Source organism: Odontesthes bonariensis, chromosome 8 (assembly GCF_027942865.1).
Source record: "Odontesthes bonariensis isolate fOdoBon6 chromosome 8, fOdoBon6.hap1, whole genome shotgun sequence".
Taxonomy (NCBI): domain Eukaryota; kingdom Metazoa; phylum Chordata; class Actinopteri; order Atheriniformes; family Atherinopsidae; genus Odontesthes; species Odontesthes bonariensis.
This window is the reverse complement of record NC_134513.1, coordinates 23,257,333-23,279,992: the sequence shown is the minus strand read 5'-3', so window position 1 is coordinate 23,279,992 and position 22,660 is coordinate 23,257,333. Positions and strand designations below refer to the sequence as shown.

Here is a 22,660-nt window from a genome sequence, read left to right as displayed (position 1 = left end):
GGGCCCGTTCTAGCTCTGGTGGGGTTTGTAGCACTTGGTCCCCGAATATCTCCATCAGGACTTCAGAGAAAACGGTCATGGGTTGTGGACCCTCTATGGACCCTCTTTGGCAAGCCTACAATCCTGATGTTGTTATGCCGGTTTCGTCCCTCTAAATCGATGCTATTGCTTTTGATCTTATCACAAGCCTCTGCTAAGGTGGAGCATGATACTTCAAGGCCCTGGAGACGTCCTTCAGTTGAATTGGCGTTGGTCTCCAAACTCGCAATTCGTTCACCAAAGTCAATCACTGTGGCCTGTACTGTGTCTAGTTTAGCTTCAAGAGAGGCAAACGCCGACCTGAGCTCAGCAGACAGCGCTGTCGATATGGACCGGAAGTGCTCCTCCAGCAAGCTATTCAGAGCAGGCATGCTAATCTGGCCAGCCCCAGCGGACAAGTTGTCTCTTTTGGTGTCTATTTCCTTAATCTGCTTGTTTTTGGAGGCCAGGAATCATGTAGGAGATATTACTCACTATTACTAGAGAGTCGTGTCGGATTTGGGATATAAAAAGTTTTGTTTTTTCAGGTCAGTGCGGGAGAGTGCGATGCATGCGTCTACTCCATTCCTCTCTCCACCGGAAGTCCCAACTAATAACTTTTAAAGAAATATAAAGAAATATCAATAATAAAACCTAACAAAATAAAATATAATAAATCAACTGTTACCATCTCGTTAATCCACAGTTTGCAGCGTGTTGGGGTAAAAAACCCGTCTGGCTGCTTCTGTTTGTAACTTTGTTGATGGGAAATTCTCCTCTGGCCCATCCCCCACATGGAGGCTGACCTCTGAACTCCAAACAACTAAAGGTCCAGCTCCAAACTGTTGCCTTTTGCCAACGACTAAGGACAGCTTAGTTGAAAAACTACAAGAAGTTCTAACGCAAATTTCAGTGTGAAGCTTTGACTGAAAACACCCAGAAAAACAACATCCTGGAAGAATGGCAGCTTCCATCTTTAAAGGACTGGAAGAGGAAGAAGTTTCCAAGGAATCATTTAGAAGAGTTTCAAACAGAAACTGACTGAATCCATAAATCTGAAAAGGTGTTTCTGAGTGAAAGAGACAGACATGAACAGACTGAACTATCTGTTCAACATGGATTCTCTGACAGGAGGACACTCTGTATACTCAGCACAGAGACAACCAGGAACCAGGTGACCAGGACCCAAATCCAGGATGCAGAGGTTCTTCAGTGAATGTGGTGCTGAAGGTGTGGAGGTGGATCAGTGTGTCAGAGGAGACTCTGTAGAAGGACAGAGTGCCAGCAGGACGGTCCACATACACTGCTGCTCTGTTACAGACGGAGGAGGAGGAGGAGGAGGAGGAGGAGGAGGAGGAGGAGGAGGAGGAGGAGGAGGAGGAGGAGGAGGAGGAGGAGGAGGAGGATATTTCACTGTAATTGTGCAAGACAGAGTAACCTCCATCAGAGCACCTCAGACTCCAGGACTGATCATTGTATTCAAAGAGAAAGTCTCTTTCTCCTCTCCTCCTGATTCCTCTGTAACTCACTGATATATCAACGTCTCCTCTCCACTCGACCTCCCAGTAACGGCGCCCAGTCAGAACATTTCTACACAGCAGCTGAGGCCAGTCATCAAACCTGTCTGGATGATCAGGATATGACTGAACCTCCTCCACCCATGTCACCTTCCTGTTGTTGTCAGACAGTTTCAGTTCTCTGTGCACTGTGTTTGTGTCAATTGTGAGTTGACAGGAATCTGATGGAGAGAACAAACACAGCCCAGCTGCAGTTATTGATCTATCATCTGTTCACTTTGATCAATGAGTGATGTGACAGTGTGAAGATGGCCGAATGTCATGAATCAGATGAAGAACACACTCACACTTCCTCAGCCCTGGTGTCAGCCATCGTTCTCCAGCAGGCTCCACCCTGAAAGGAGGAGGGGGGTCAGAGCAGCACCGTCTCTTTCAGCATCAAACATGGACATTACATGGCTCTCACACACACATTGTTCTACACTGAGAGAGATGCTGACTGCTCATGAGGACTTCACACAGCCCCACTTCAGAAACACAGAAATGTCCCTTTAACTGGATGAATAAAGTCTCTGAATCTGCTGAATATGTTTCCTTACAGGCAGTGCATTAACCAGCAGATGGTTGCTGGTATGTATGTTTTCTTTGGGGCCCATTTATCTGAGAAATGAAACGATAGACCTCCATCATTCTGACAGATCCACGCTGTTTTAAGGGGACACTGGCTAATGCTGGCAGACATTTCCTCCTCCTCCTCACAGAGGTTTGCTCCTCCCTCGCTGCTCGGCATCACTTCTAACCAGCTCATGAGCCGGTTAGAAGGGAAATTATTAAAGCAGCAGAGCTCTCCATACCTGAGAGTGTCCAGCCTCCACTGCGGATCCTCCAGTCCAGCTGAGAGCTGCTTCACTGCTGAGTCTCCTGGATGGTTGTAGCTCACGTCCAGCTCTCTCAGATGGGAGGGGTTAGAGGTCAGAGCTGAGACCAGAGAAGCACAGCCTTCCTCTGTGATCAGACAGCCTGACAGGCTGCAGGAAACAACACAAATGGCAGAAACTGAGAGAACTGCTCTGAAACTGAAGCTGAATTTGATCAAATGTGACCTGTTAAATCACACACAGTGTTTGAAGCACCTTCTCTGAACACTTCTGCTTCATTTTGTTGTTGTTTTAACTGGAGAACCCAACTTCTGTATATTAATTAACTTTCATGAAAAATGATCCTAAATCATCCACGTCATCCTCAAAATAAACTGAGAGCAGTTCTAGAATATTGGTTTTCTGACAGTCTGCCTAATGTGCAAACATTAAAACACGTGTGTCCAAAACAAAGTTGTTTAGAGCTGTTTGAATTACAAGTAGTTCAAATAAATATGAAAGATTTAGAGCAGGTTCATTGTGTCCCAGAACATTTTAAGTCAAAGTTAAGAGAAATATTAAAGAATCATCAGTGATTGAAAACTAATGAGAAAAAAGGACATTTGGGAATATAATGAAAAATTCTAATTTAAACACCATCACTGGGTTAAATAAAGACTCCAACAGCAGAAACCATCCTGAACAGGTCAGCTGTTCATCCATGACTGTAAAGCAGAATTAAAATGATCAGCAGCTGAACAGTTGAATGAATCCTGACCTGAGAGCTTCCAGGTTACAGTTTGGACTCTGCAGTCCAACAGACAGCTGCTTCACCCCTGAATCCTGCAGGTTGTTGTTACTCAGGTCCAGTTCTGTCAGGCTGGAGGACTGGGAGCTGAGAGCTGAGGACAGAGCTGCACCGCTTCCCTCTGAGAGGTTACAGTCGCTCAATCTGAGGAGGGAATAACAGGAAGAGAAGTAAGTTTTCCATCCGTCCATCTTCTATACCCGCTCAATCCAACTCAGGGTCATGGGGCCGGAGCCTATCCCATCTGTCACTGGGTCAGAGGATATAGATATAGGTCAGGATACACCCTACACAGGTCGCCAGTCCATCACAGGGCCACACAGAGACAAACGAGACAAACCATCCACACTCACACTCACTCCTATGGATAATTTAGAGTCACCAGTTAACCTGACATGTATGTTTGTGGGTGCTGGGAGGAAGCCGGAGAGAACATGTGATCTCATACTGAAGATATGTAATTATTAATTATTGAAATGAGAGATGGTTGAATTAATAAATAATGATGACATTTATCCTAGTGTTGCCAAATTCTTGCAGCGTGTTTCTTTCCTCTTGATGTAAACTGATCTGATGGAACTGTTTGCTGTGAATCTGTGTTATCTACAAACTGAAATGATCTGAGAAATAACTCAGTTATTTTCTCTCCTTTTAACAAGTAAACAGCAGACACCAAAAACTAAGATGTTTTATCCTTCTTCTTCTTTCACTATCTGCCAATGTTCAGTCTAACCCAGGCCCCTCTCTGAAGAACATTCGTACCCCTGATGACCTCAGAGCCAGATCAGGCCTTGGTATCTTAAAGCTAAATGTCCGGAGCCTGCTTCCTAAAATTTATATGGTTAAATTTAAATTTGAATTGATTCCAGACTAAAATCAATCGGTGACTCGCTGAATCTCAGCCAGTTAATAGTCAGCCCAACTCGCCCTGACATTAAACATCCTTCTAGATCATCGCTCCTTGATCTAATAATAACAAATGCCCTCCACAAGTATACTGATGCTGGTGATTTTGGGAACGATCTGAGTGACCATTGTGTCATTGCGGTGGTCAGAAGTGCCAAACTCCCCAAAACTAATCCACAAGTTCTACTCAAAAGAGATTTTAAACAATTTCATGAGCAGACTGTCTTGCACGATCTGTCTAATTTTGAGTGGAAACGAATCTCCTCCTTGATGATGTTGAGTTGGCCTGGAAATTCTTTCCTGATGAATTCTAGAAGCTCATCAAGAAACATGCTCCCTTGTTTAAATTTAGGATAAAAAGGCAAAATAATCCCTGGTTTTCCACTGAAATTGGAAACCTCCTTAAAGAAAGAGATCATGCCTGGACCAAGGCACGAAACACCAAATTAGAGTCTGATTAGATCATTTTGGTCCTCCGCAACAAGTGTACCTCCTTAATTAAGAAGGCTAAATCTGGATTTTATTTACCTGAAACCCCCAAAAATATAAATGATCCCAAGAAATTTTGGATTATCGTGAGATCTGCTTCTGGTGCTTCTGGTGAACTTTGGTCAAAGATTCTGTAAACCTGACTGATAAATGTGCTGTGTTAAACTATTTTAATGCACATTTTGGATGATAGTTTGGATCCATTCTTTCTAAAGCTGGCTGCTGACTTAACCCTTTAAGCGCCAGGTTTTTTTAAAAAAAAGACTAGATTTTGACATCTAAATTTCAAAAGGCTGTGGCTTCTAAATGGTTAGAGATAGAGACAAAGTATAAATGAGAAACATATTGGGATTGACCTGAATTTCATGTAGGTTGTAAATTTTCCTATCTAATTTGCATATTATGACGTCATATGGTGGCGGCCATTTTGGAATTTGATAATTCTCAGGAAATAAATGATATTGTTGATTGTGTTGAACTTTTTTCATCATATCCACCCCTCTATCCATCTGTTATGTTATCCACATATCAAATGGACAAGCAAACAGTGAATTGTAAAACAAATGTTGCAAATTATAACCATTATTATACCACAAAACACATAAACAGTAGGCGTTTTTCAGAAGCAGAGGCCTTATCTGTGCCCATCTATCCAGATTACAGTTTGTAGTTCTTTAGAGTGGTGGAACCTCTCATGGCAAGGCACAGCACACAGACAGTTGGCACAATATTGAGAATCACCCTAAGTGTATGTGGGGAATAATTTACTAATCTAATTTGCATACTTTGACACCAGATAATGGCGGCCAACTTTCAAGATTGATATTTTGAATGGATGTTGAAATTGTTTAGACAGATTATTCCTTGTCCCTTTTTTACGCTAACCACAAAACAAATGGACAGGAAAACAGTATAATAAAACTAAGAATTGTACATTTTGACTACTGCTGTGCCATATAGTAGCAAACACATGTAAACACCAAGAGGGACAGAAAATCGAGAGGTTGTGATTCAGTCTGAATTTCTCTATCACCACGATAGCCAATTGCCTCATCAAAGGGTTTTATCCATTCCTGTAAAACTTCCTCGTCTCTCAAAAAGACCCAGTCACCATTACCGTCACCATCTGCAGCCCTGTTTAGCCTCCCCCAGCTGCCTCTACCACGTAAACCTCTCCCACGGGCACTCCGGCCACGTTCATTCCTCTCACCCCCTCTCCCATTTAGCAACGCTTCATCTTCGCTACTTTCCGCCCTATTCAGACCACCCCTGCGGCCAATCCGACACCCACCAGCCCTTCTACGGACACTACGCCCCCGTTTACCCCTGCTTGTGTTGGGCAAAGAGTTGGAAAATGTAGTGTTTTGTGCTTTGGAGACATTGGTGCGTTGCACAGCCGCAGCATTGACGCGCAGTAAAGCACCACCATGGCTAGCACAGTAGAAAGAATTGACACTCACGCTGGTCCCAGCGCTACTCTCACCTACACTGTTTCCACCATTCCCACCAGCCCCCCTACGAATACCAACACTCCTAGTAGCCTTTCCACTAACTTTGTTAGGCAAAGGGTTGTGTGCTAGTACATTTTCCTCGCTTTGCCCAGCACCGCCATTGCCATGCAAAGACGCACCATGCTTAGCGAGCTCACCAGTTGACCGACCGTCATCTCCAAAAGAAAGATTTTCCCCTTCTGAATCAGAATCGGCGAACAGGAAACCCATCACATCACTATAAGTAAACTTTTTCCCAGTCATCTTTTATTTATTTTGTCTCTAACTCTTGTAATCCAGCAATACCGCTTCAGCAATCAAGATCCGTGGCACACTTTCTCCGTTTTTTTCTCCTAGAACGTGGAAAGGACTTTCTCGAACATTTTACGTTACAGTGTGACGTATTCCGAGCCAAAGTATAAGTTCGGGAAGTCTGCCAACTAGTAAACGGGAGTATAAGGCAAATTTGACACTCTGCTTGGCTCTATCGTCTGTTAAAGTCAACACCGCTTCTTGTCGAAATATTGCGACTTTGGCGCTTAAAGGGTTAACTGCTGAGCCTTTAGCTTGTGTTTTTAATCTAAGCGTCAGCACAACCAAACTTCCCAAAGTTTGGAAATCCGCATCAGTCCTTCCACTGCTAAAAAGGAGGCGAAAGCTCAATGGTGAATAATTACAGGCAGATCTCAAAATTATGTACTCTGGTGAAAGTATTTGAAATACTGGCTCGTGACCAACTGAAGGAGTTTTTAGAATCAAACAACCATCTAAACCTTCCAGTCAGGTTTTAGAAAGCAGCACAGCACTGCTACTGCTGCCCTAAAAGCTTTAATGATGTGTTTGAGGCATTGGATTAAAAACTGTTTTATATTTTTAATGTTTGTGTATCTAATTGTTGTCCATCTGTCTGGTCCACCATGACGTGTGCTGCTGCCTTTCTTGGCCAGGTCACCCTTGTGAAAGAGGTCTTGATCTCAACGGGTCTTTTATCTGGTTAAATAAAGGTTTAATAAAGAAATAATAATAAAACCATCCTGAACAGGTCAGCTGTTCATCTATGACTGTAAAGCAGAATTAAAATGATAAGCAGCTGAACAGTTGAATGAATCCTGACCTGAGAGCTTCCAGGTTACAGTTTGGACTCTGCAGTCCAGTAGAAAGCTGCTTCACCCCTGAATCCTGCAGGTTGTTGTTACTCAGGTCCAGTTCTGTCAGGCTGGAGGACTGGGAGCTGAGAACTGAGGACAGAGCTGCACAGCTTCTCTCTGAGAGGTTACAGCCACTCAGTCTGAGGAGGGAAAAACAGGAAGAGAATTAAGTTATGTAGTTATTCATTATTCAAATTAAAGATGGTTGAATTAATAAATAATTATTACATTTATCCTAATTATGGGTGCCAATGCCAAAGGCATTAGACACACATATTACTCTGTTGCCAGACTCTTATTATTCTCCCGCTTCCACCCTAAAGTTCGGCGCACTAATAGTCTAGCAGCGATGGTCCGACCGGAATAAAAAGCACACCACAGCGTGCGCATCGACCGGGAATGGTGTGCTATTAAGTTTGGCTCTCATTAGTCGAAAGGAATTCCAGCAAAATGGAAAAAATGGGAAAATTGTGGAATGGAAAATGCATTGAAAAGCCCATAACGATGCATTTTCGAGCTCAACGAGCGCCAAAATGTCCTATTTTAGAGGCCTTATAACTCAGCCATTAAGCATAACACAGACCTCATTCAAAGTTTATATTTGACAGGAGACTCTCAGCTTTAACTGAACTAAAGGATTTTTTGATTTATTATACAGCTTTGACACAACGGCAGTTTACGTTTTAAGAAGACTACATCTTGGCCGAGGTGTGTCTCCCACTCTGTTTCTCACTCTAAATTCGATACTGCATCAATTCCTCGAACAAATGTCTCTAATGTCCAAAATATCTGTCCGATCTAGTCAAATCTTACTTCAAAACGTAGGCATTCTTGTCCTCTTTCACACAAAGTCACACTCATTTAGCTCTGCCACATATATTTCTCACAAATCGCCTCTGAGTGCAGAGTCAGCCCTCCAGCTGACATTCCGCCCATTATAAACGACTAAAATTGTAAAATTTAGGTGAATAATTATTTTAAAACTGCAATAAAAAATTAGCCACACATAGTAGCCAAATGAAAATTACACTGCTGCCTTATGCCGTCTCTTGGGTCGCTGACGGTTCAAGTTTTATTTGGATACGACTTTTACTTTTCGAACAGCAACTGTTTGTTTGAGACAGTCAAGTGCAGTCAAAATTACAGAGGAGCCGCACCTGCTCCTTGTTAGCCTGCTCTGTTCTAAGACTGCTTCTGAGGGCAGAGCTAAGATGGATGCCCTGTTATAACAGCTTAATGTTATAAATCTGATCTGCTTTTCTCCTTTAAACTGATAGTGAAGGGAAGTTTGAAAATACCCACAATGCAATGGGAAAATGCATTGAAAAGCACTTAACAAGGCCATTTTGCAGCCATCATAATCCAGCCATACAGCATCAAAGACACATCATTCAAAGTTCATATGTGACAGGAGACCCTCAACTTCTCAGGACCTAGATTAAAAAATGACAGAACTGTCTTCAGCAGACCCGTCTTAAGCAATTTGGGGCTCAACCAGCTAATAATCCACCTAATTATGAGGCACTAACAGTCTTCAGGACACCTTTCTGCTATTAACAGGTTAACTATTTATTTACACTGTGACTTTAAAACTATTAAAATAGCTGCTTTTAATAAGGAAACAACTCACAGCCTCCAGATTAATGAAACAATTAACAGGCTCAAACTTCTCTAACATCCACAATGTCTTGTAAACCTGGATAAAATGGAGCTATGTTTGTCTTCTTTCCATCTTTGTGCTGGACCTTATAGTTTTCTCTCAAATCACCTCAGACAGCGCCATCATTCACTGCCATCATTTCCATGATAAACAGCCTCTCCTTCTCCTTTACACCGATAGTGAGAAGAGTTTTCAAACTGCCATAAAACCTTTATTTTAAAATGTGCTTAGGCCGTCCTTCTGTGTTTCCCTCACTTATGATGAATAAAGCAGGCAGGTTTCACCATGGCAAGTCAGTATTTCATCATCTGAATATGCCCTGTTTTGGAGACCTCAGAACTCAGCCATACGACATCACAGAAACCTCATTCAAAGTTTATATGTGACAGGGGACTCTCAACTTTCACTGAAATAAAGGGTTTGTTCATAGGGCGGGCAGTAGATCGGCACCCATCAAAATTTCTTCCGAAATTTTCTAGTTATATATTATAAAGTGTTGCCACATTCCTGCAGCGTGTTTCTTTCCTCTTGATATAAACTGATCTGATGGAACTGTTTGCTGTGAATCTGTTATCTACAAACTGAAATTATCTGAGAAATAACTCAGTTATTTTCTCTCATTTTAACAAGTAAACAGAGCATTTAAAACATATATAATTTATAATAAAATGATCATTTCTAATATATTATTATTATATTATTTATATTTATTTTATTTATATATATTTATCTCTGTACTTACACAGCTTTGTTGGAGGCTTTGACCACTGGCAGCAGCCTCAGAAGAGCCTCCTCTGAAGCAGAGTATTTCTTCAGGTCAAACTCATCCAGATCTTTTCCTGATGACAGTAAGATGAAGCCCAGAGCTGACCACTGAGCAGGAGACAGTTTATCTTTGGAGATACGTCCTGAACTCAGGGCCTGTTGGATCTCCTCCTCTAGAGAACAATCATTCAGTTCATTCAGACAGTGGAACAGATTGATGCTTCTATCTGCAGACAGATTCTCACTGATCTTCTTCTTGATGTAATCGACTGTTTCCTGATTGGTCTGTGAGCTACTTCCTGTCTGTGTTAGCAGGCCTCTTAGGAGCCTCTGATTGGTCTGCAGGGAAAGACCCAGGAGGAAGCGGAGGAACAGGTCCAGGTGTCCATTTGGACTCTCTAAGGCCTTGTCCACAGCACTCTGATGGAGATATTTTAGATTAGGTTTGTAAAACATTGTTAACCAAAAATAGGGTGTTTCTTCTGGTTGTTCTCCCATCAGGTTGAGTCCAGAGTTGATGAAGGTCAGATGCACATGAAGAGCAGCCAGAAACTCCTGAACACTCAGATGGATGAAGCAGAACACCTTCTCCTGGTACAGCCCTCTCTCCTCTCTAAAGATCTGTGTGAACACTCCTGAGCACACTGAGGCTGCTGAGATATCGATGCCACACTCTGTCAGGTCTGATTCATAGAAGATCAGGTTTCCTTTCTGCAGCTGCTCAAAAGCCAGTTTTCCCAGAGACTCAATCATCTCCCTGCTCTCTGGACTCCAGGGTGGATCTGTCACAGCTCCTCCATCATACTTGAGCTTCTTCACTTTGGCCTGAACCACCAGGAAGTGGATGTACATCTCAGTCAGGGTGTTGGGCAGCTCTGCTCCCTCTCTGGTTTCCAACACATCCTCCAGAACTGTAGCAGTGATCCAGCAGAAGACCGGGATGTGGCACATGATGTGGAGGCTTCGTGATGTCTGGATGTGGGAGATGATCTTGCTGGCCTGCTCCTCATCTCTGAATCTCTTCCTGATGTACTCCTCCTTTTGTGGGTCAGTGAACCCTCTGACCTCTGTCACCATGCCAACGCAGTCAGAAGGGATCTGATTGGCTGCTGCAGGTCGTGTGGTTATCCAGAGGCGAGCAGAGGGAAGCAGGTTCCCCCTGATGAGGTTTGTCAGCAGCACATCCACTGAGGTGGGCTCTGTAGCATCAGTCAGGGTGTCCGTGTTGTGGAAGTCCAGAGGAAGTCGACACTCATCCAGACCGTCAAAGATGAACACAACCTGGAACTGTTCAAAGCTGCAGATTCCTGCTTCTTTGGTTTCAGTAAAGAAGTGATGAACAAGTTCCACCAAGCTGAACTTTCTTTCTTTCAGCAGATTCAGCTCTCTGAAAGTGAATGGAAACATGAACTGGATGTCCTGGTTGGCTTCGCCTTCAGCCCAGTCCAGAGTGAACTTCTGAGTTAAGACTGTTTTCCCAATGCCAGCCACTCCCTTTGTCATCACTGTTCTGATTGGTTCATCTCTTCCAGGTGGGCCTTTAAAGATGTCTTCTTGTCTGATGGGTGTTTCTGCTCTGCCTGCTTTCCTGGATGCTGCTTCAATCTGTCTGACCTCATGTTCATCACTGACCTCTCCGGTCCCTCCCTCTGTGATGTAGAGCTCTGTGTAGATCTGATTCAGAAGGGTTGGCTTTCCTGCTTTAGGAATCCCCTCAAACACACACTGGAACTTCTTCCTCAGAGCACATTTCACTTTACGTCGATACAATTCTGAATGAAGACAAGAAATAACATCAGTAAACAGACATTTCAACCCTGTACAGAATGAGTATCTGAACATCTGCTGTTCTGTGTGCTGAGACATCAGTAAATGTGTCATTTATCCAGCAGGTTAAACCTTTAGAAAAATCCTCTTACTCTTCTGCAGATGGTCAGCCAGCTCCTCCTGCTTCATTCTCCTCAGGAAGTGAACTGTGATCTTCACTAATGCCTCTCTGCTGCTCCTCTGTTCTTCATCCTCACCCTCCCTCTGACTCTCTAAGCATTCTGGGTAATCTGGACTCAGAACCTTCTGCATCTTCTTCAGCTCCTCCTTCACAAAAGTGAGCATGTTGTCCTCCAGCAGCTGGAACAGAAAACTATATGAATGAGCCAATCAGACTGAAACCATGGAGCCAAACATCAGATCCATGTTGGACACACTGACAACCCACTGGTCTACAGAGTGCAGCATGGAGATGACTGTGAGCAGAACAGATGGAAAAGTAGTTGTTGTACATGTACAGACCATAAATATGGAGTCCAGCTGTGTTTGATGCTGCTGGGCAGACGGACCACTGGGACCCTCTGAGCTCTGCTGGTCCACTCTGTGGAGGAATCATGAAGAATGAGCTCACATTGTGTCTGTCCACACAGAGAGCAACACAAGGTGAAGGTCCATGAAGGGATGTGTGGATGTGAGCAGTGAACGCAGCCATAAAGCAGCTGATTAACTCTGAAGCTGCACATCATCAGCATCTGTGTTCCAGAAGATAAGAGCTCAGTGTGTTTCTAACAGTGGGAGGAAGCTGATGTCAGATGAAGCAGTGTGAGGAGGAAGGGATACAGAACTGTGTGAACAGACAAAAGATTTGTTTCTTTGTGAGGAGTCCAGCTGACGTGTTGGTTGGATCGTAGCTGTAGTTTCTAAAATACAACAAAAACTTCAATCTGGAATTAGTTCATTGGTTTCCAAATTTATTGAACAGAAACAAGTCCAAACAAATGATTTCAGAGTCTTCACTGACCAACTTCTTTGTATTTAGAAAACAGAACCAAATGTAGAACCTGATGAAAGTAAAAGTTGTTCTGGAGTCACAGAAAGACAGAAAGTTTACAGAATCTACAGTGACAGCGTTCTGGAAGCTTCTCCAACCAGCACGTTACCTGCTGACAGGTGAGGGTGTCAGGATTGGGTATAACAGCAGCATCCACCAAAGGTTTAGTGCCACCAACTAGGATGGGTTGTGGCTCACCGCTTTGGGCCAAACTCCATCAGAGAATCATCAATAAGTTCAGCAAATATTTCTCAGAGTAAGATTGTAAAGAACTTTGGTCTTTCAGCATCAAAATGTTAATTTTACTCCCTAAAAGAGACCTGTTTTAACATCCATTCTTTCCACTTTGACAGTTTCACATGTGAACATGAAATGGATGTGAATCAGAGCTCACATTAAACACAAGTTGGAATAAGAACTGTTCAAACTGATTCTGGTACATTTTACAGTGTTACACCATTTACACACAGCTCACCTCTGTGCAGAGGTGTCAAGTAACAAAGTACAAATACTTTGTTACTGTACTTAAGTACACTTTTTAGGTATCTGTATTTTACTCCATTACCTTTTTTTCTGCCTACTTCTGACTTCTACTCATTACATTTTCACACAAGTATCTGTACTTTCTATTCCTTTCATTTTAAAAAACAAACAGCTTCGATACTCTTGGCTTCAGTTTTATTTAATTTTTGTTTTAACTCTTGGCTTCAGTTTAATTTTTATGTATTTCACATCATGTGCGCCATCCAATACAGATCAGTGGCGCCATCCACACCTAGTGAGAACGAGTGTAATTGGATGAATGGCAAACACTCATCGGTTAGGCTATTTGTCAAATTTGTGCTGACACACGAGGAAATCGTCATTCGTCAGAAGCAAGCAGGTGTTCTACAAACATAATCTTAGTGTGTATGCAAAATTGTTGCACTCTCCTACTCCCTGCCATTTTCAGACCGTTTTAGGTGCTCTGTATGTAGTGTTAAAGAGCTAATTTTCCTTTCAGTTTTTGTCTTGACTGTCAGCTATGACAAAGGGGGGAACGTGCGTGTGTATATCTTTTTTCTTTGAATTTTCAGGCAGTAAGACTTTTTTTGTTTTTTGATGGGACGAACATGAATACCTCACGACCTATCTCTTGAATACTACCTCACGTGTAATTAAATTCCAATTCCAAGTTTGAGAAAGAACATGCTCCTTGAGTGACTTTGTTGTATTGTATTGTTGTATTGGGCCACATGTAGAACTAACCAGTTTTCAAATTAAGCTTGCAATTCATATAGTGGCATCTACCTTTTTGTGTGTGTTTTTTTTTTTAATTTTTTATTTAAAGGTTACTTTATACTTTTATACTTTAAGTAGGTTTTGGAGCAAATACTTTTTCACTTTTACTTGAGTAAAGAGGTAAAGTTGATACTTCAACTTTTACCAGAGTGTTTTTAAACTGCAGTATCTATACTTCTACTTAAGTAACAAATGTGTGTACTTTTGACACCACTGCCTCTGAGGCCGTTAACTTTGGTCTGCTTCAAAGTTAATAAAATGACCAAATGCCCTGTCGCTCTGCATGGACACACAGCTGGGTTCAGGTTCAGGTTCAGGTTCAGGTTCAGGTCTCTGATAGCTGCTAATAGGGAAAAAACACTTGTTTAATTTAAATTTACATGTTCAGTAGCTGCTAATAGGAAAAAAAACTAATTAGTTTAATTTTTAGTTTATTTTAATATATATTTACATGTTCAGTAAAATTAAGTTTGGATTAAAAAGTAAAAATGTGACAGAAAGTTGTTGATTTTAAATAAAATAAACTGAAAACTACACTTAGTTTCAATAAGGAGCAGAAAGACTAAAGTAAACATCACTTTTCACACATGATGTAGCTAATTAATCTCATCAGTGTCAATATTATGCTCGGCTGTGGTGTTTTACGTGTTTCTGGGTCTCAGGTGGGGCTGAGCAGGTTTCCAGGAAGCCCGGGTGGTACTGGTTAGCTCCTGCTGTCACACCTGTTCCTCATCTGCCCTCATCCAGACACCTTCTTCAGGATCTACAGGAGCAACCAGCCCTCACCAGACTGTCTCACTACATTCAGTGGTAATTAGGCCGATTCCTGTGCTTCCTCAGGAATATCACCTCAGAGTAACTTTCCTTTGCCTTCTGGTGTTCCCGCTGCCGTTTCCCTCATTGTTCTCCTCGCTCTGGATTCCTAAACTAACGTCTCAGCATTCTTTGTGGATTCCAAGACACCAACCTGCCTACTCGTCCCACTGCTGACTCAGAGCCACGGCACAACAGCCAGCCTCCTCCCCTCCATACTGGAACCCCTCCTCTCAGTCAGAGCCAACCGATACTATCACCTGGATAAATCTCTCATTCTCTGACCTGAACTAATCATCTCCCTCTCCTGAAAATTACACTTTGTTTGAATAAAGAGCTTCAAGACTAAAGTAAACATCACATCACACACATGATGCAGCTAATTAATCTCATCAAAAACATCAAGAACTGATCCAGGTCTGAAACAATTCATCTGAAACATGATGCAGTCTCCACTGAACACTGACAGCTACTCACTGTTTGTCTGATGGGACATCATGTTGGAAATTAATGAGCCGAGGATTGGACCTGTCGCTCTTAAAGGACACACAGCTGGGTTCAGGTCCAGGTTCAGGTTCAGGTCTCTGATAGCTGCTAATGGGAAAAAAACACTTTTCATTTAAGTTTACATGTTCAGTAAAATTCAGTTTGGATTAAAAAGTAAAAATGTGAATTTTGGTTTTAAAATATTAAACCAAGATAAAATTAAACAAATAAATCAGCTGAATCTCAAACATGATGTGTGGGAGAAGGATGTCATGACATGCTCATGACTTCTGGCCTAGTTACATCCTGGGCCTTGTTGACTGGTTCATATGAATATTGTTGATAGTTAGAATGAGCGTGTTTATGATAAACTGCGAAAGCTAGGCGCCTCTAGAGAGGGCCACGTACACTTGTTATGATAAAACGGTATAAAAGGGTGTCACAAGATGAGCTCGTCGGACATTTTGTACATTCTGTATGCACATTTGCTGTGACGGTTTGTTCAATAAATTCCCCAATGGACGGCTGACCAACGCGGGATTCGACTCTAATTTCTCCACAACATAATGGTGACCCCGAATTCGTGAGATTTTGCATCTGGATCCCGGCGGAGCGTGTCCTCTGTGCCCCGACAACCGACATCAGCTGTAACAAGCCGGCAGGTGGGATTTTGTTCCTACCATTACAGTTGATCTCTGTTAGTGGAGCACAGCTGACGGCTTCTTCCGGCTTCCCCAAATTTAAAAGAACACAGGAGAGAGACGGATCCTGCATTCGGTAAGCATTTCATTGTTACTTCTGCGCAGGGGGGCTGCTGAAATTGTAATTGTTGAAATTTTGGGCCAAGAGGAGCCATATGTGTGAATTGGGATAAAAATTGGGTAAACAGCAGCTTATGTGTGTTGTAAAGCAGACAGCTGTGGTCAGTTGGTCTGGCTTGTGTGGTTGTATTGTATTTTTTTGGTAATTAAGAAGGACTATAGTCGCCGCGCTCCGGCAATTTGTGGATCGGATGAATTCAAACTGGATTAATTAATAGCTGTAAAGAAGCGGGTAGGTTGTTGAGCAATCACCAATAGTACCTCTTGCACCCTATCAGCCATCCTTCAATGCATTGGGGGGAGGAATACTGACGGGAGTACGGGGTACACTAGACTCATTAAACATACGTGAAAATTACTTTCACTAGTCAAGGAGTAAAACGAATACTGATAATTGATTGACTGGCGAACATTAAAGTTCAACGATTGAATCAATCAGGCTTTCAAAAAAAACTCTGAAATGAAAAAATCCAGTTCTATGAGGAGCACATTTTAAGTATATATGTTTATATCATTTTATATATCTGCTTAGAACTCTTTGGAGTTATCCGAGACCTCAGTATAAAGACATTTAGAAGAAAGTTCAAATTCGTTTATGAAATAGGCCACAGGAGATTATTATTGAGAGGTCACAGCGAAGCTGGTAAAGTACACGTCAGCATCTGTTGCTTTGGTCAAGAAACCATATCACAAGGCTTGTAGGGAAAACACATTTTGTATTCCATATATTGCCGACACCAACATCTCCTGAAAAATTAAAAGTCTAAATGAAAGAAATTGATAATTTAAAAATGTGAAGATTTGAACGGTGACTGACACAAAAACTTTGATCGACTGACTTGGTGTGAGTGTGTGGGACCGGTCTCTGTTTGTCTGTCAATGTGTGTGTGGAGTCCTGCTGGTTTGTGTGAATCAAGAAAGAGAAGAAAAGGAAAAAGTTCTAACTCATCTCATCCCTTGACTTTTGAGTATTCGTAGTATTTTAAGTTAAACTCAGATTTGCTTCATTGTTATAATTTGCTTAATTGTTATAGTTGCCACATTAATAACTTGGGGAGATAAGGAGTTGTTGCAGTAATGTGCTGTGATTTTTAAACGCTGTGTGTTTATTTCTTTAAGATTCTGTATTTTCGTTGAGTGCATCTTGTTATTATTGAATTATTGAATAGTGCTGTGATTGGTGTTAAGTTTCTAAAGTTCTATTCTCAACAGGCGAGTGAAGGTGTTTTGGCTTTCAGGGGGACAGAGGGTGCTGCGCGTCCACGCGGCCGGTGTGAAGGCGCGTGCTCTGTCCTTGACATTTTTCTGCTGCTTCAAATGTTTGTGTGTGACCGCATTTTCTTTCCTTGTGTCTTCCAGGGGCAATTTATGGTTGAACTGTAATAATTATTAGCTTTATTTAGGTAATGTGCTAATTGCAGAGTTGTTATCGGTCGAGTAATGAGGGTTTCGCAATTCTAGAGGAGAGTTTCTGTCTCTAGTCCAGTGAATGTTAACATTCCTGATAAAGGAAGTTTTTCGCTTATGCATTGTTTCTGTATCTTTTGGTCTGTATTTTCTCTGTTCACAGCTCGTTAAAGTGTATTTCTTTCTCTTCACTAACAAATGCCATTTGGAGGTGAAGAATAGTGCAACTGTTATTTCTGTGTCGTTTGGTTTGTATTTTTTTCTCTGTCCAGCTGGATAGTTTGTATTTCTTCCTCTTTCTTAACTTGTAACAAAAAGTGTGACAAACGCCATTTTGAGTTGGGGTTTGGTTCAATTGTTATGTCTGGTTCAATTGTTATGTTTGGGAGGAGTTAATAACAGCCTGGGAAGTAGACGTGGTGATGTGTTCATATTTGATTGGTTAGAAATTCACGTGGTTCATTGGAGGCAGGCTTAGAGGTGTGTTCATATTTTATTGGTTAGAAGTTACGTGTCTTAGACGTGTTTCATTGGAGATAGATTTAGAGGTGTGTTCAGATTTCATTGGTCAAAAAAGATTTTTATTTCATTGGTCAGAATTGACGTAGCTGTGACGTACATTGGATCATCTGGATTGGTGGAGGACATTGTGTGTGGATTGGATCGGAAGCATCCGGATGTGAGCAAAGGTTGGGGCAACGCCTTTAGCCTGAGTCACTTCAAACAGAGTAAGCATTAACTGAGCTTTCGATTAGCAAGAAATTAACATTGGGTAGCATTAGTAATACAGCAAGTATTGATTAGCAATAATTAGTATTGATTAGCAATAACTAGCATTGATTAGCAATCACTAGCGTTGAATAGCATAATTAGCATTGAATAGCATAATTAGCATTCAATTAGCATTGGTCAACAAGGAAGCTAGTATTGATTAGCAATAAGCATTTCGTTAGCCATAATTAGCATTGATCAGAAATACAATTAGCATTGATTAGCAATAGCAATAAGGCAAATATTGGTTTAAATCTTAATTAGCAATAGGTTAGCATTTATTAGCAACAGCTAGGAAGCTAACAGCAATTGGCATTGGTTAGCAAACATCAACATTAGCAATAATAGTAACCGAACTCCAAACTAGAAGTCAAAAAGCTAAATTAGCCTAACATTGAATTAACATTGGTTTAATTTAAAAAAAAAACAACCTAGAGCATAAGCTTTTAAAGCTAACATAGGCTAACCTTAACATTAGCATTGACAATATCCAATCCAATAATTAGCTGCATCTAAGCTAAATTTAGCCGAGCATTAAATTAGCATTGATTAGAGTTAAATAATTAAGTTAATTTAAAGTGACTTTCAAAAAAAAAAAAAAAAAGGGGGAATACGAATAATAAATAAGGAAAATTTAGAAAATAGATAAGTAAATAAAAAGGAAAAGTCAAAAGTCAATAGAAGGGAACTAACTAGTTGAAACAATGGATGTAACACCAACAATAACCATCAGCGCCAAACATCCTGAACATTCCAAAGATATTAAAAAGATATCTCTAAAATGGGAAAAACGAACAAAAAATAATTTCTCCCCCTGGCCAAAAGGTGGCACTTTCAATGTAACTACCTGTAAGATTAAAGCTTACAAACCAAAGGACAAAAGCAAAAAGAGACAGGAAAAAAGAGAGCTTGAATTAAAAGTTTTACATTTCTTTGAAAATGCAGAGCTATATCCAACACTGCCAGGAGCAGCAAACATACAAGGAGATTCTGAAATAAAAGATCATAAAATATCTCATGAACGTCCAGAACCACAAATAGCTACATCAAGCAGTCATGGAGCTCCTGAGCCAGACGCCGTCTGTAATTCAGATCAGGCAAGGGGACAGCTCCCACAATACCAAAGATCACCAGAACTGGCATCTCCAGTTCAAAAGGCATCTTCTGAAGAACATAAGAGTCCAACAGCGTCAGCACCGAGTTTGATAGAAATGACGCAGGGACAGTATGTGCCGTGGCAGACGCTCGTCCTAGGGGGGCTGGTTGCTCGACTGCCGGACATTCACACAGGTGCAAGTAGATGGATAAGAGCTTTTGAACAAGAGACTGTGCATAAACTGTTGACTGTTGGACACATTAAGGCAGTGTGGGCACTGTGTTTTGGAACTTCTACCATGGAGGGCATTTTGAGACACAGTGAGAATGACTGGATGTTGAGCCACCGAGCTGATGGAACTGACTTTAATGCATATCGAGCTGCACTCTGGAGAGCGTTACGAGCTGAGTTTCCTGCGGGAGTGGACCTCGAAGCATTAAGGGGGGAGCCACTGTCAGGAACAGAGAGTCCGGCTGTGTACATTGCACAACAATTGAAGAAATGGAGACAAGAGTCTGAGGGAGAAATCGAGAAGAGCCCAGCTTGGGTGACATTGTTCAGAGTTTCCATCAAAGAGGCTCTGCCTGCCCCAGTTCAGGGGAGGCTGGAGGATGTGGTGGGGTTGAATTCAATGTCACATGGACAATTCCGAGACCACGTGGTGCATGCAGTAAACAAATACAGAAAAGAACTGAAACGGAAGGAGCAGGAGAAGGATATGCAAAGGGAACTTGCACGGTTGCAGTTAGAAGAACTGCAAGCGAAGCAAGAAGTACGAAATGAGGCCATAACAGCGGGGGCCGCTGAACAGCCATCACAGGGGCAAGTCCATCGTCGACCCTGTCAAAGGTCAAGAAGAGGTGCACCTGGAGGACAAAGGTCCTCGGGGGCATGTTGGGCCTGTGGCGAGAGGGGACACTTTGTTTACAGCTGTCCGAGAGCACCGAGAAACCCGAGTGTTCGGCAGGACCGTGGCCAGTCCCTGCGGGGCGGAGCAAGTGGCCCGGCAGGTCCAAGGCGTTCCTCTGGCAGAGGAATCCCAGTATTGGTTTACATTGACATATAGAGGTAAGAAGTACACTTACATCAGACGTACTCAAAAGGGTTTAAAAACCGCCCTCAGGTGTGTCATTATTACAAAACAAAGCAAAGTTTTTAAGTTAAATGTGTCACAATTACTAAGTTCCTAAAACTTGAATTTAAATATGTCACTATTACTATTACAAAACTATGACTAAGTTTCTAAAACTTAAATGTAAATAGGTCACTGGTACTAGGACAAAACAAAGTTTCTGAATTTAAAATTTAAATGTGCCACTATTACGAAGTTCTAAAATTTGAACGGAACAAAGTTTCTAATTTAATTTTTAGCATTGATAGCCTAAATTAGAGTACCTATTTAGCCCATAGGGAATTACTGATATCTCTCCATCCCACTTGGAGGGAGTAAGAAAAGCGCCATGTCCAAAATAAATAAATAAATAACTAATGAATAAATAAATAAAATTAAAATACAACAAGTATGATCTTCTTTTGGGAGGATTATGCAATAAAATGCGCTTCCTCTGGAAGGAATCATGAAAAATCCAAAGATCAAAGGTTGAAAGCACAACTGGAGAGGACAACCGAGGCTAAGTTAGCCTTTGAAAGTTTGAAACGAAATTAGCAAAAGTCATCCAAAACGGCCAACACTAGTCTATGAGAAGCCATTTTTTCTTATATGTCTCCAATAAAAACCATAAGATTTCAGAACTAATAAATCAGGGTAGGTATGTTGTGACTCAGGCAGGATGTTTGCAGGTTGTGCATCTTTTGACACGTCTAGATGTGAGAATACAGAAGTGTACTACATCGGGATCTGTGGATGTCATTCCACGTGAGTTTGAAGGAGAACCACATGAGCGTGTGGCAGAGCTGTGAGATACATTAAACTGAGACCTGACTTAGGAGCAACTTCACTTGTGCAGGCTGATGTCACTTATGTTGTGCATAGTTCATGTTGTGAGATCATTTGGGTAATCATGCAGGTTTTGCAGTTGTGAAACAGGAAGGTGGAAAACTTTGTGACGGTGAAAGCGGAGAAGTGTGAACGGCCATGTTCGGCAGAGTTGGCTGAACTGAAGGCACTAACGGAAGCATGTTGACTGGTGAAAGGTAAGGTTACGAATGTGTACACAGTTTATGCATATGCTCATGATATTTGCTATTTGTTTGAAGCAGTTTTGAAGCAGAGAGGGTTCAGGAGGTCAGACGGAAGTCCAGTGCGACATGAGGTACAAATGAAGGAGCTGATTGCAGTCATGAAAATTGAAAATTGGCAGTGATAAAGTGTCAAATAATCGTAAATGTAACAAAATGGTCAATAAAGGTAATAATGCGGCTGATGAGGCAGCGAGAGTAGCATCAAAGTGCCAGCTTGCTGTTTTGGCACCAATGGTGTTACTGGAGCCAGAGGTCGCGCCATCACAAGGATATTGGTCATACATATTGGATAAATAGTCGTAAATTTTTTTGGTAAGAGAATTGATTCATCTGTTTGTCATTCCATCAGAGATTAGCTCAAATAATGGTTAAGTGTTTGTTTAGAAAAGTGCAAGAGGCATTCTGCAGCAGCTGCGAATCAAGCAGCGCTGTGGGGCCGTTTATCATCCACAGAGTCAAGGGATGGTTGAGAGGATCAAAGGAACCTGGAAAGTGAAATTGAATTGAATCTGTGCTTCAACTAAACTAACTAGATGCTTTGCTGCTTGCACTAATGAGCTTTCGTATGCAGACTCATAGAGTCATGCACTAACACCGCATAGAATGCTAACGGGTCGACCCATGCTGGCACCTCAGTCGAGAGGTCCCTTTAGAGGGCCCCCACTTGAGCAGGTGCAAACAGAGTGGACAGCTTACATGAAGCAATTAACTGCAATCCACAGAACAATCTATCTACAGGAGGAGTCCAGAGACTTGAGTCTCGAGCAGCTGGTTGAGAGGCCAGTGGTGCCAGGCGACCAGGTGCACATCAAAGTGTTCCGAAGGAAGTGGCACGAGCCAAGACGAGAAGGACCGTACACAATGGTGCGAGCAACGCCGACGGCAGTTCAAATGGAAGGTAGCAACACATGGTACCATTTGAATCACTGCACTAAGGTTCGGGCTAAAGACACAGACGGAGTTAAGTCCGAGGGAAAGGATGAACAAAAGGAAGAGGTTAAGATTTCTGACACTGTGAGCATCCAGGTGTGGGTGTTGGCCGACAGCATGGGCTCAGGAGAACGAAGCCTGGAGATGTGGGACGGGATCCCGCATCCAGGAGAGGCTGGAAGGGTCCCGTGATGAAGCCACCCTGCAGGGGAAGTAGCCAGCCTGGGTCAGATGAGTATGATGCAACAATACACACCCACTCAGACCATGCCACGCCACAAACTTTTCCAGCAATACACACTAGAGCTGGTCGTGAAGAAGATATGTTAAGCTTGAAGTTAAGTACGTAGGGATAAAGGATGTTGGAAGTGTGAGGA

General features: G+C 42.1%; 1 protein-coding gene across 4 annotated transcripts in view; it reads right to left on the bottom strand.

The window, feature by feature from the left end:
• Positions 1–215: 215 nt before the first annotated feature.
• LOC142385497 (NLR family CARD domain-containing protein 3-like) overlaps positions 216–22,660 on the bottom strand; it is a 29,242-nt gene continuing 6,797 nt past the window's right edge. For 2 of the 4 annotated variants that reach the window (XM_075472097.1, XM_075472098.1), the window contains exons 4-11: positions 15,048–15,164; positions 11,948–12,026; positions 11,578–11,785; positions 9,636–11,430; positions 3,171–3,344; positions 2,390–2,563; positions 1,883–1,929; positions 216–1,756 (exon numbers count right to left, since the gene is read on the bottom strand). In XM_075472097.1, the coding sequence (XP_075328212.1) occupies positions 1,167–1,756; positions 1,883–1,929; positions 2,390–2,563; positions 3,171–3,344; positions 9,636–11,430; positions 11,578–11,785; positions 11,948–12,026; positions 15,048–15,164 (3,184 nt within the window). In that variant the 3' untranslated portion in view covers positions 216–1,166. Of the gene's footprint in view, positions 1,757–1,882; positions 1,930–2,389; positions 2,564–3,170; positions 3,345–7,199; positions 7,374–9,635; positions 11,431–11,577; positions 11,786–11,947; positions 12,027–15,047; positions 15,165–22,660 lie in introns of all 4 variants that reach the window. The other 2 variants (XM_075472099.1, XM_075472100.1) reach the window with 2 other exon arrangements.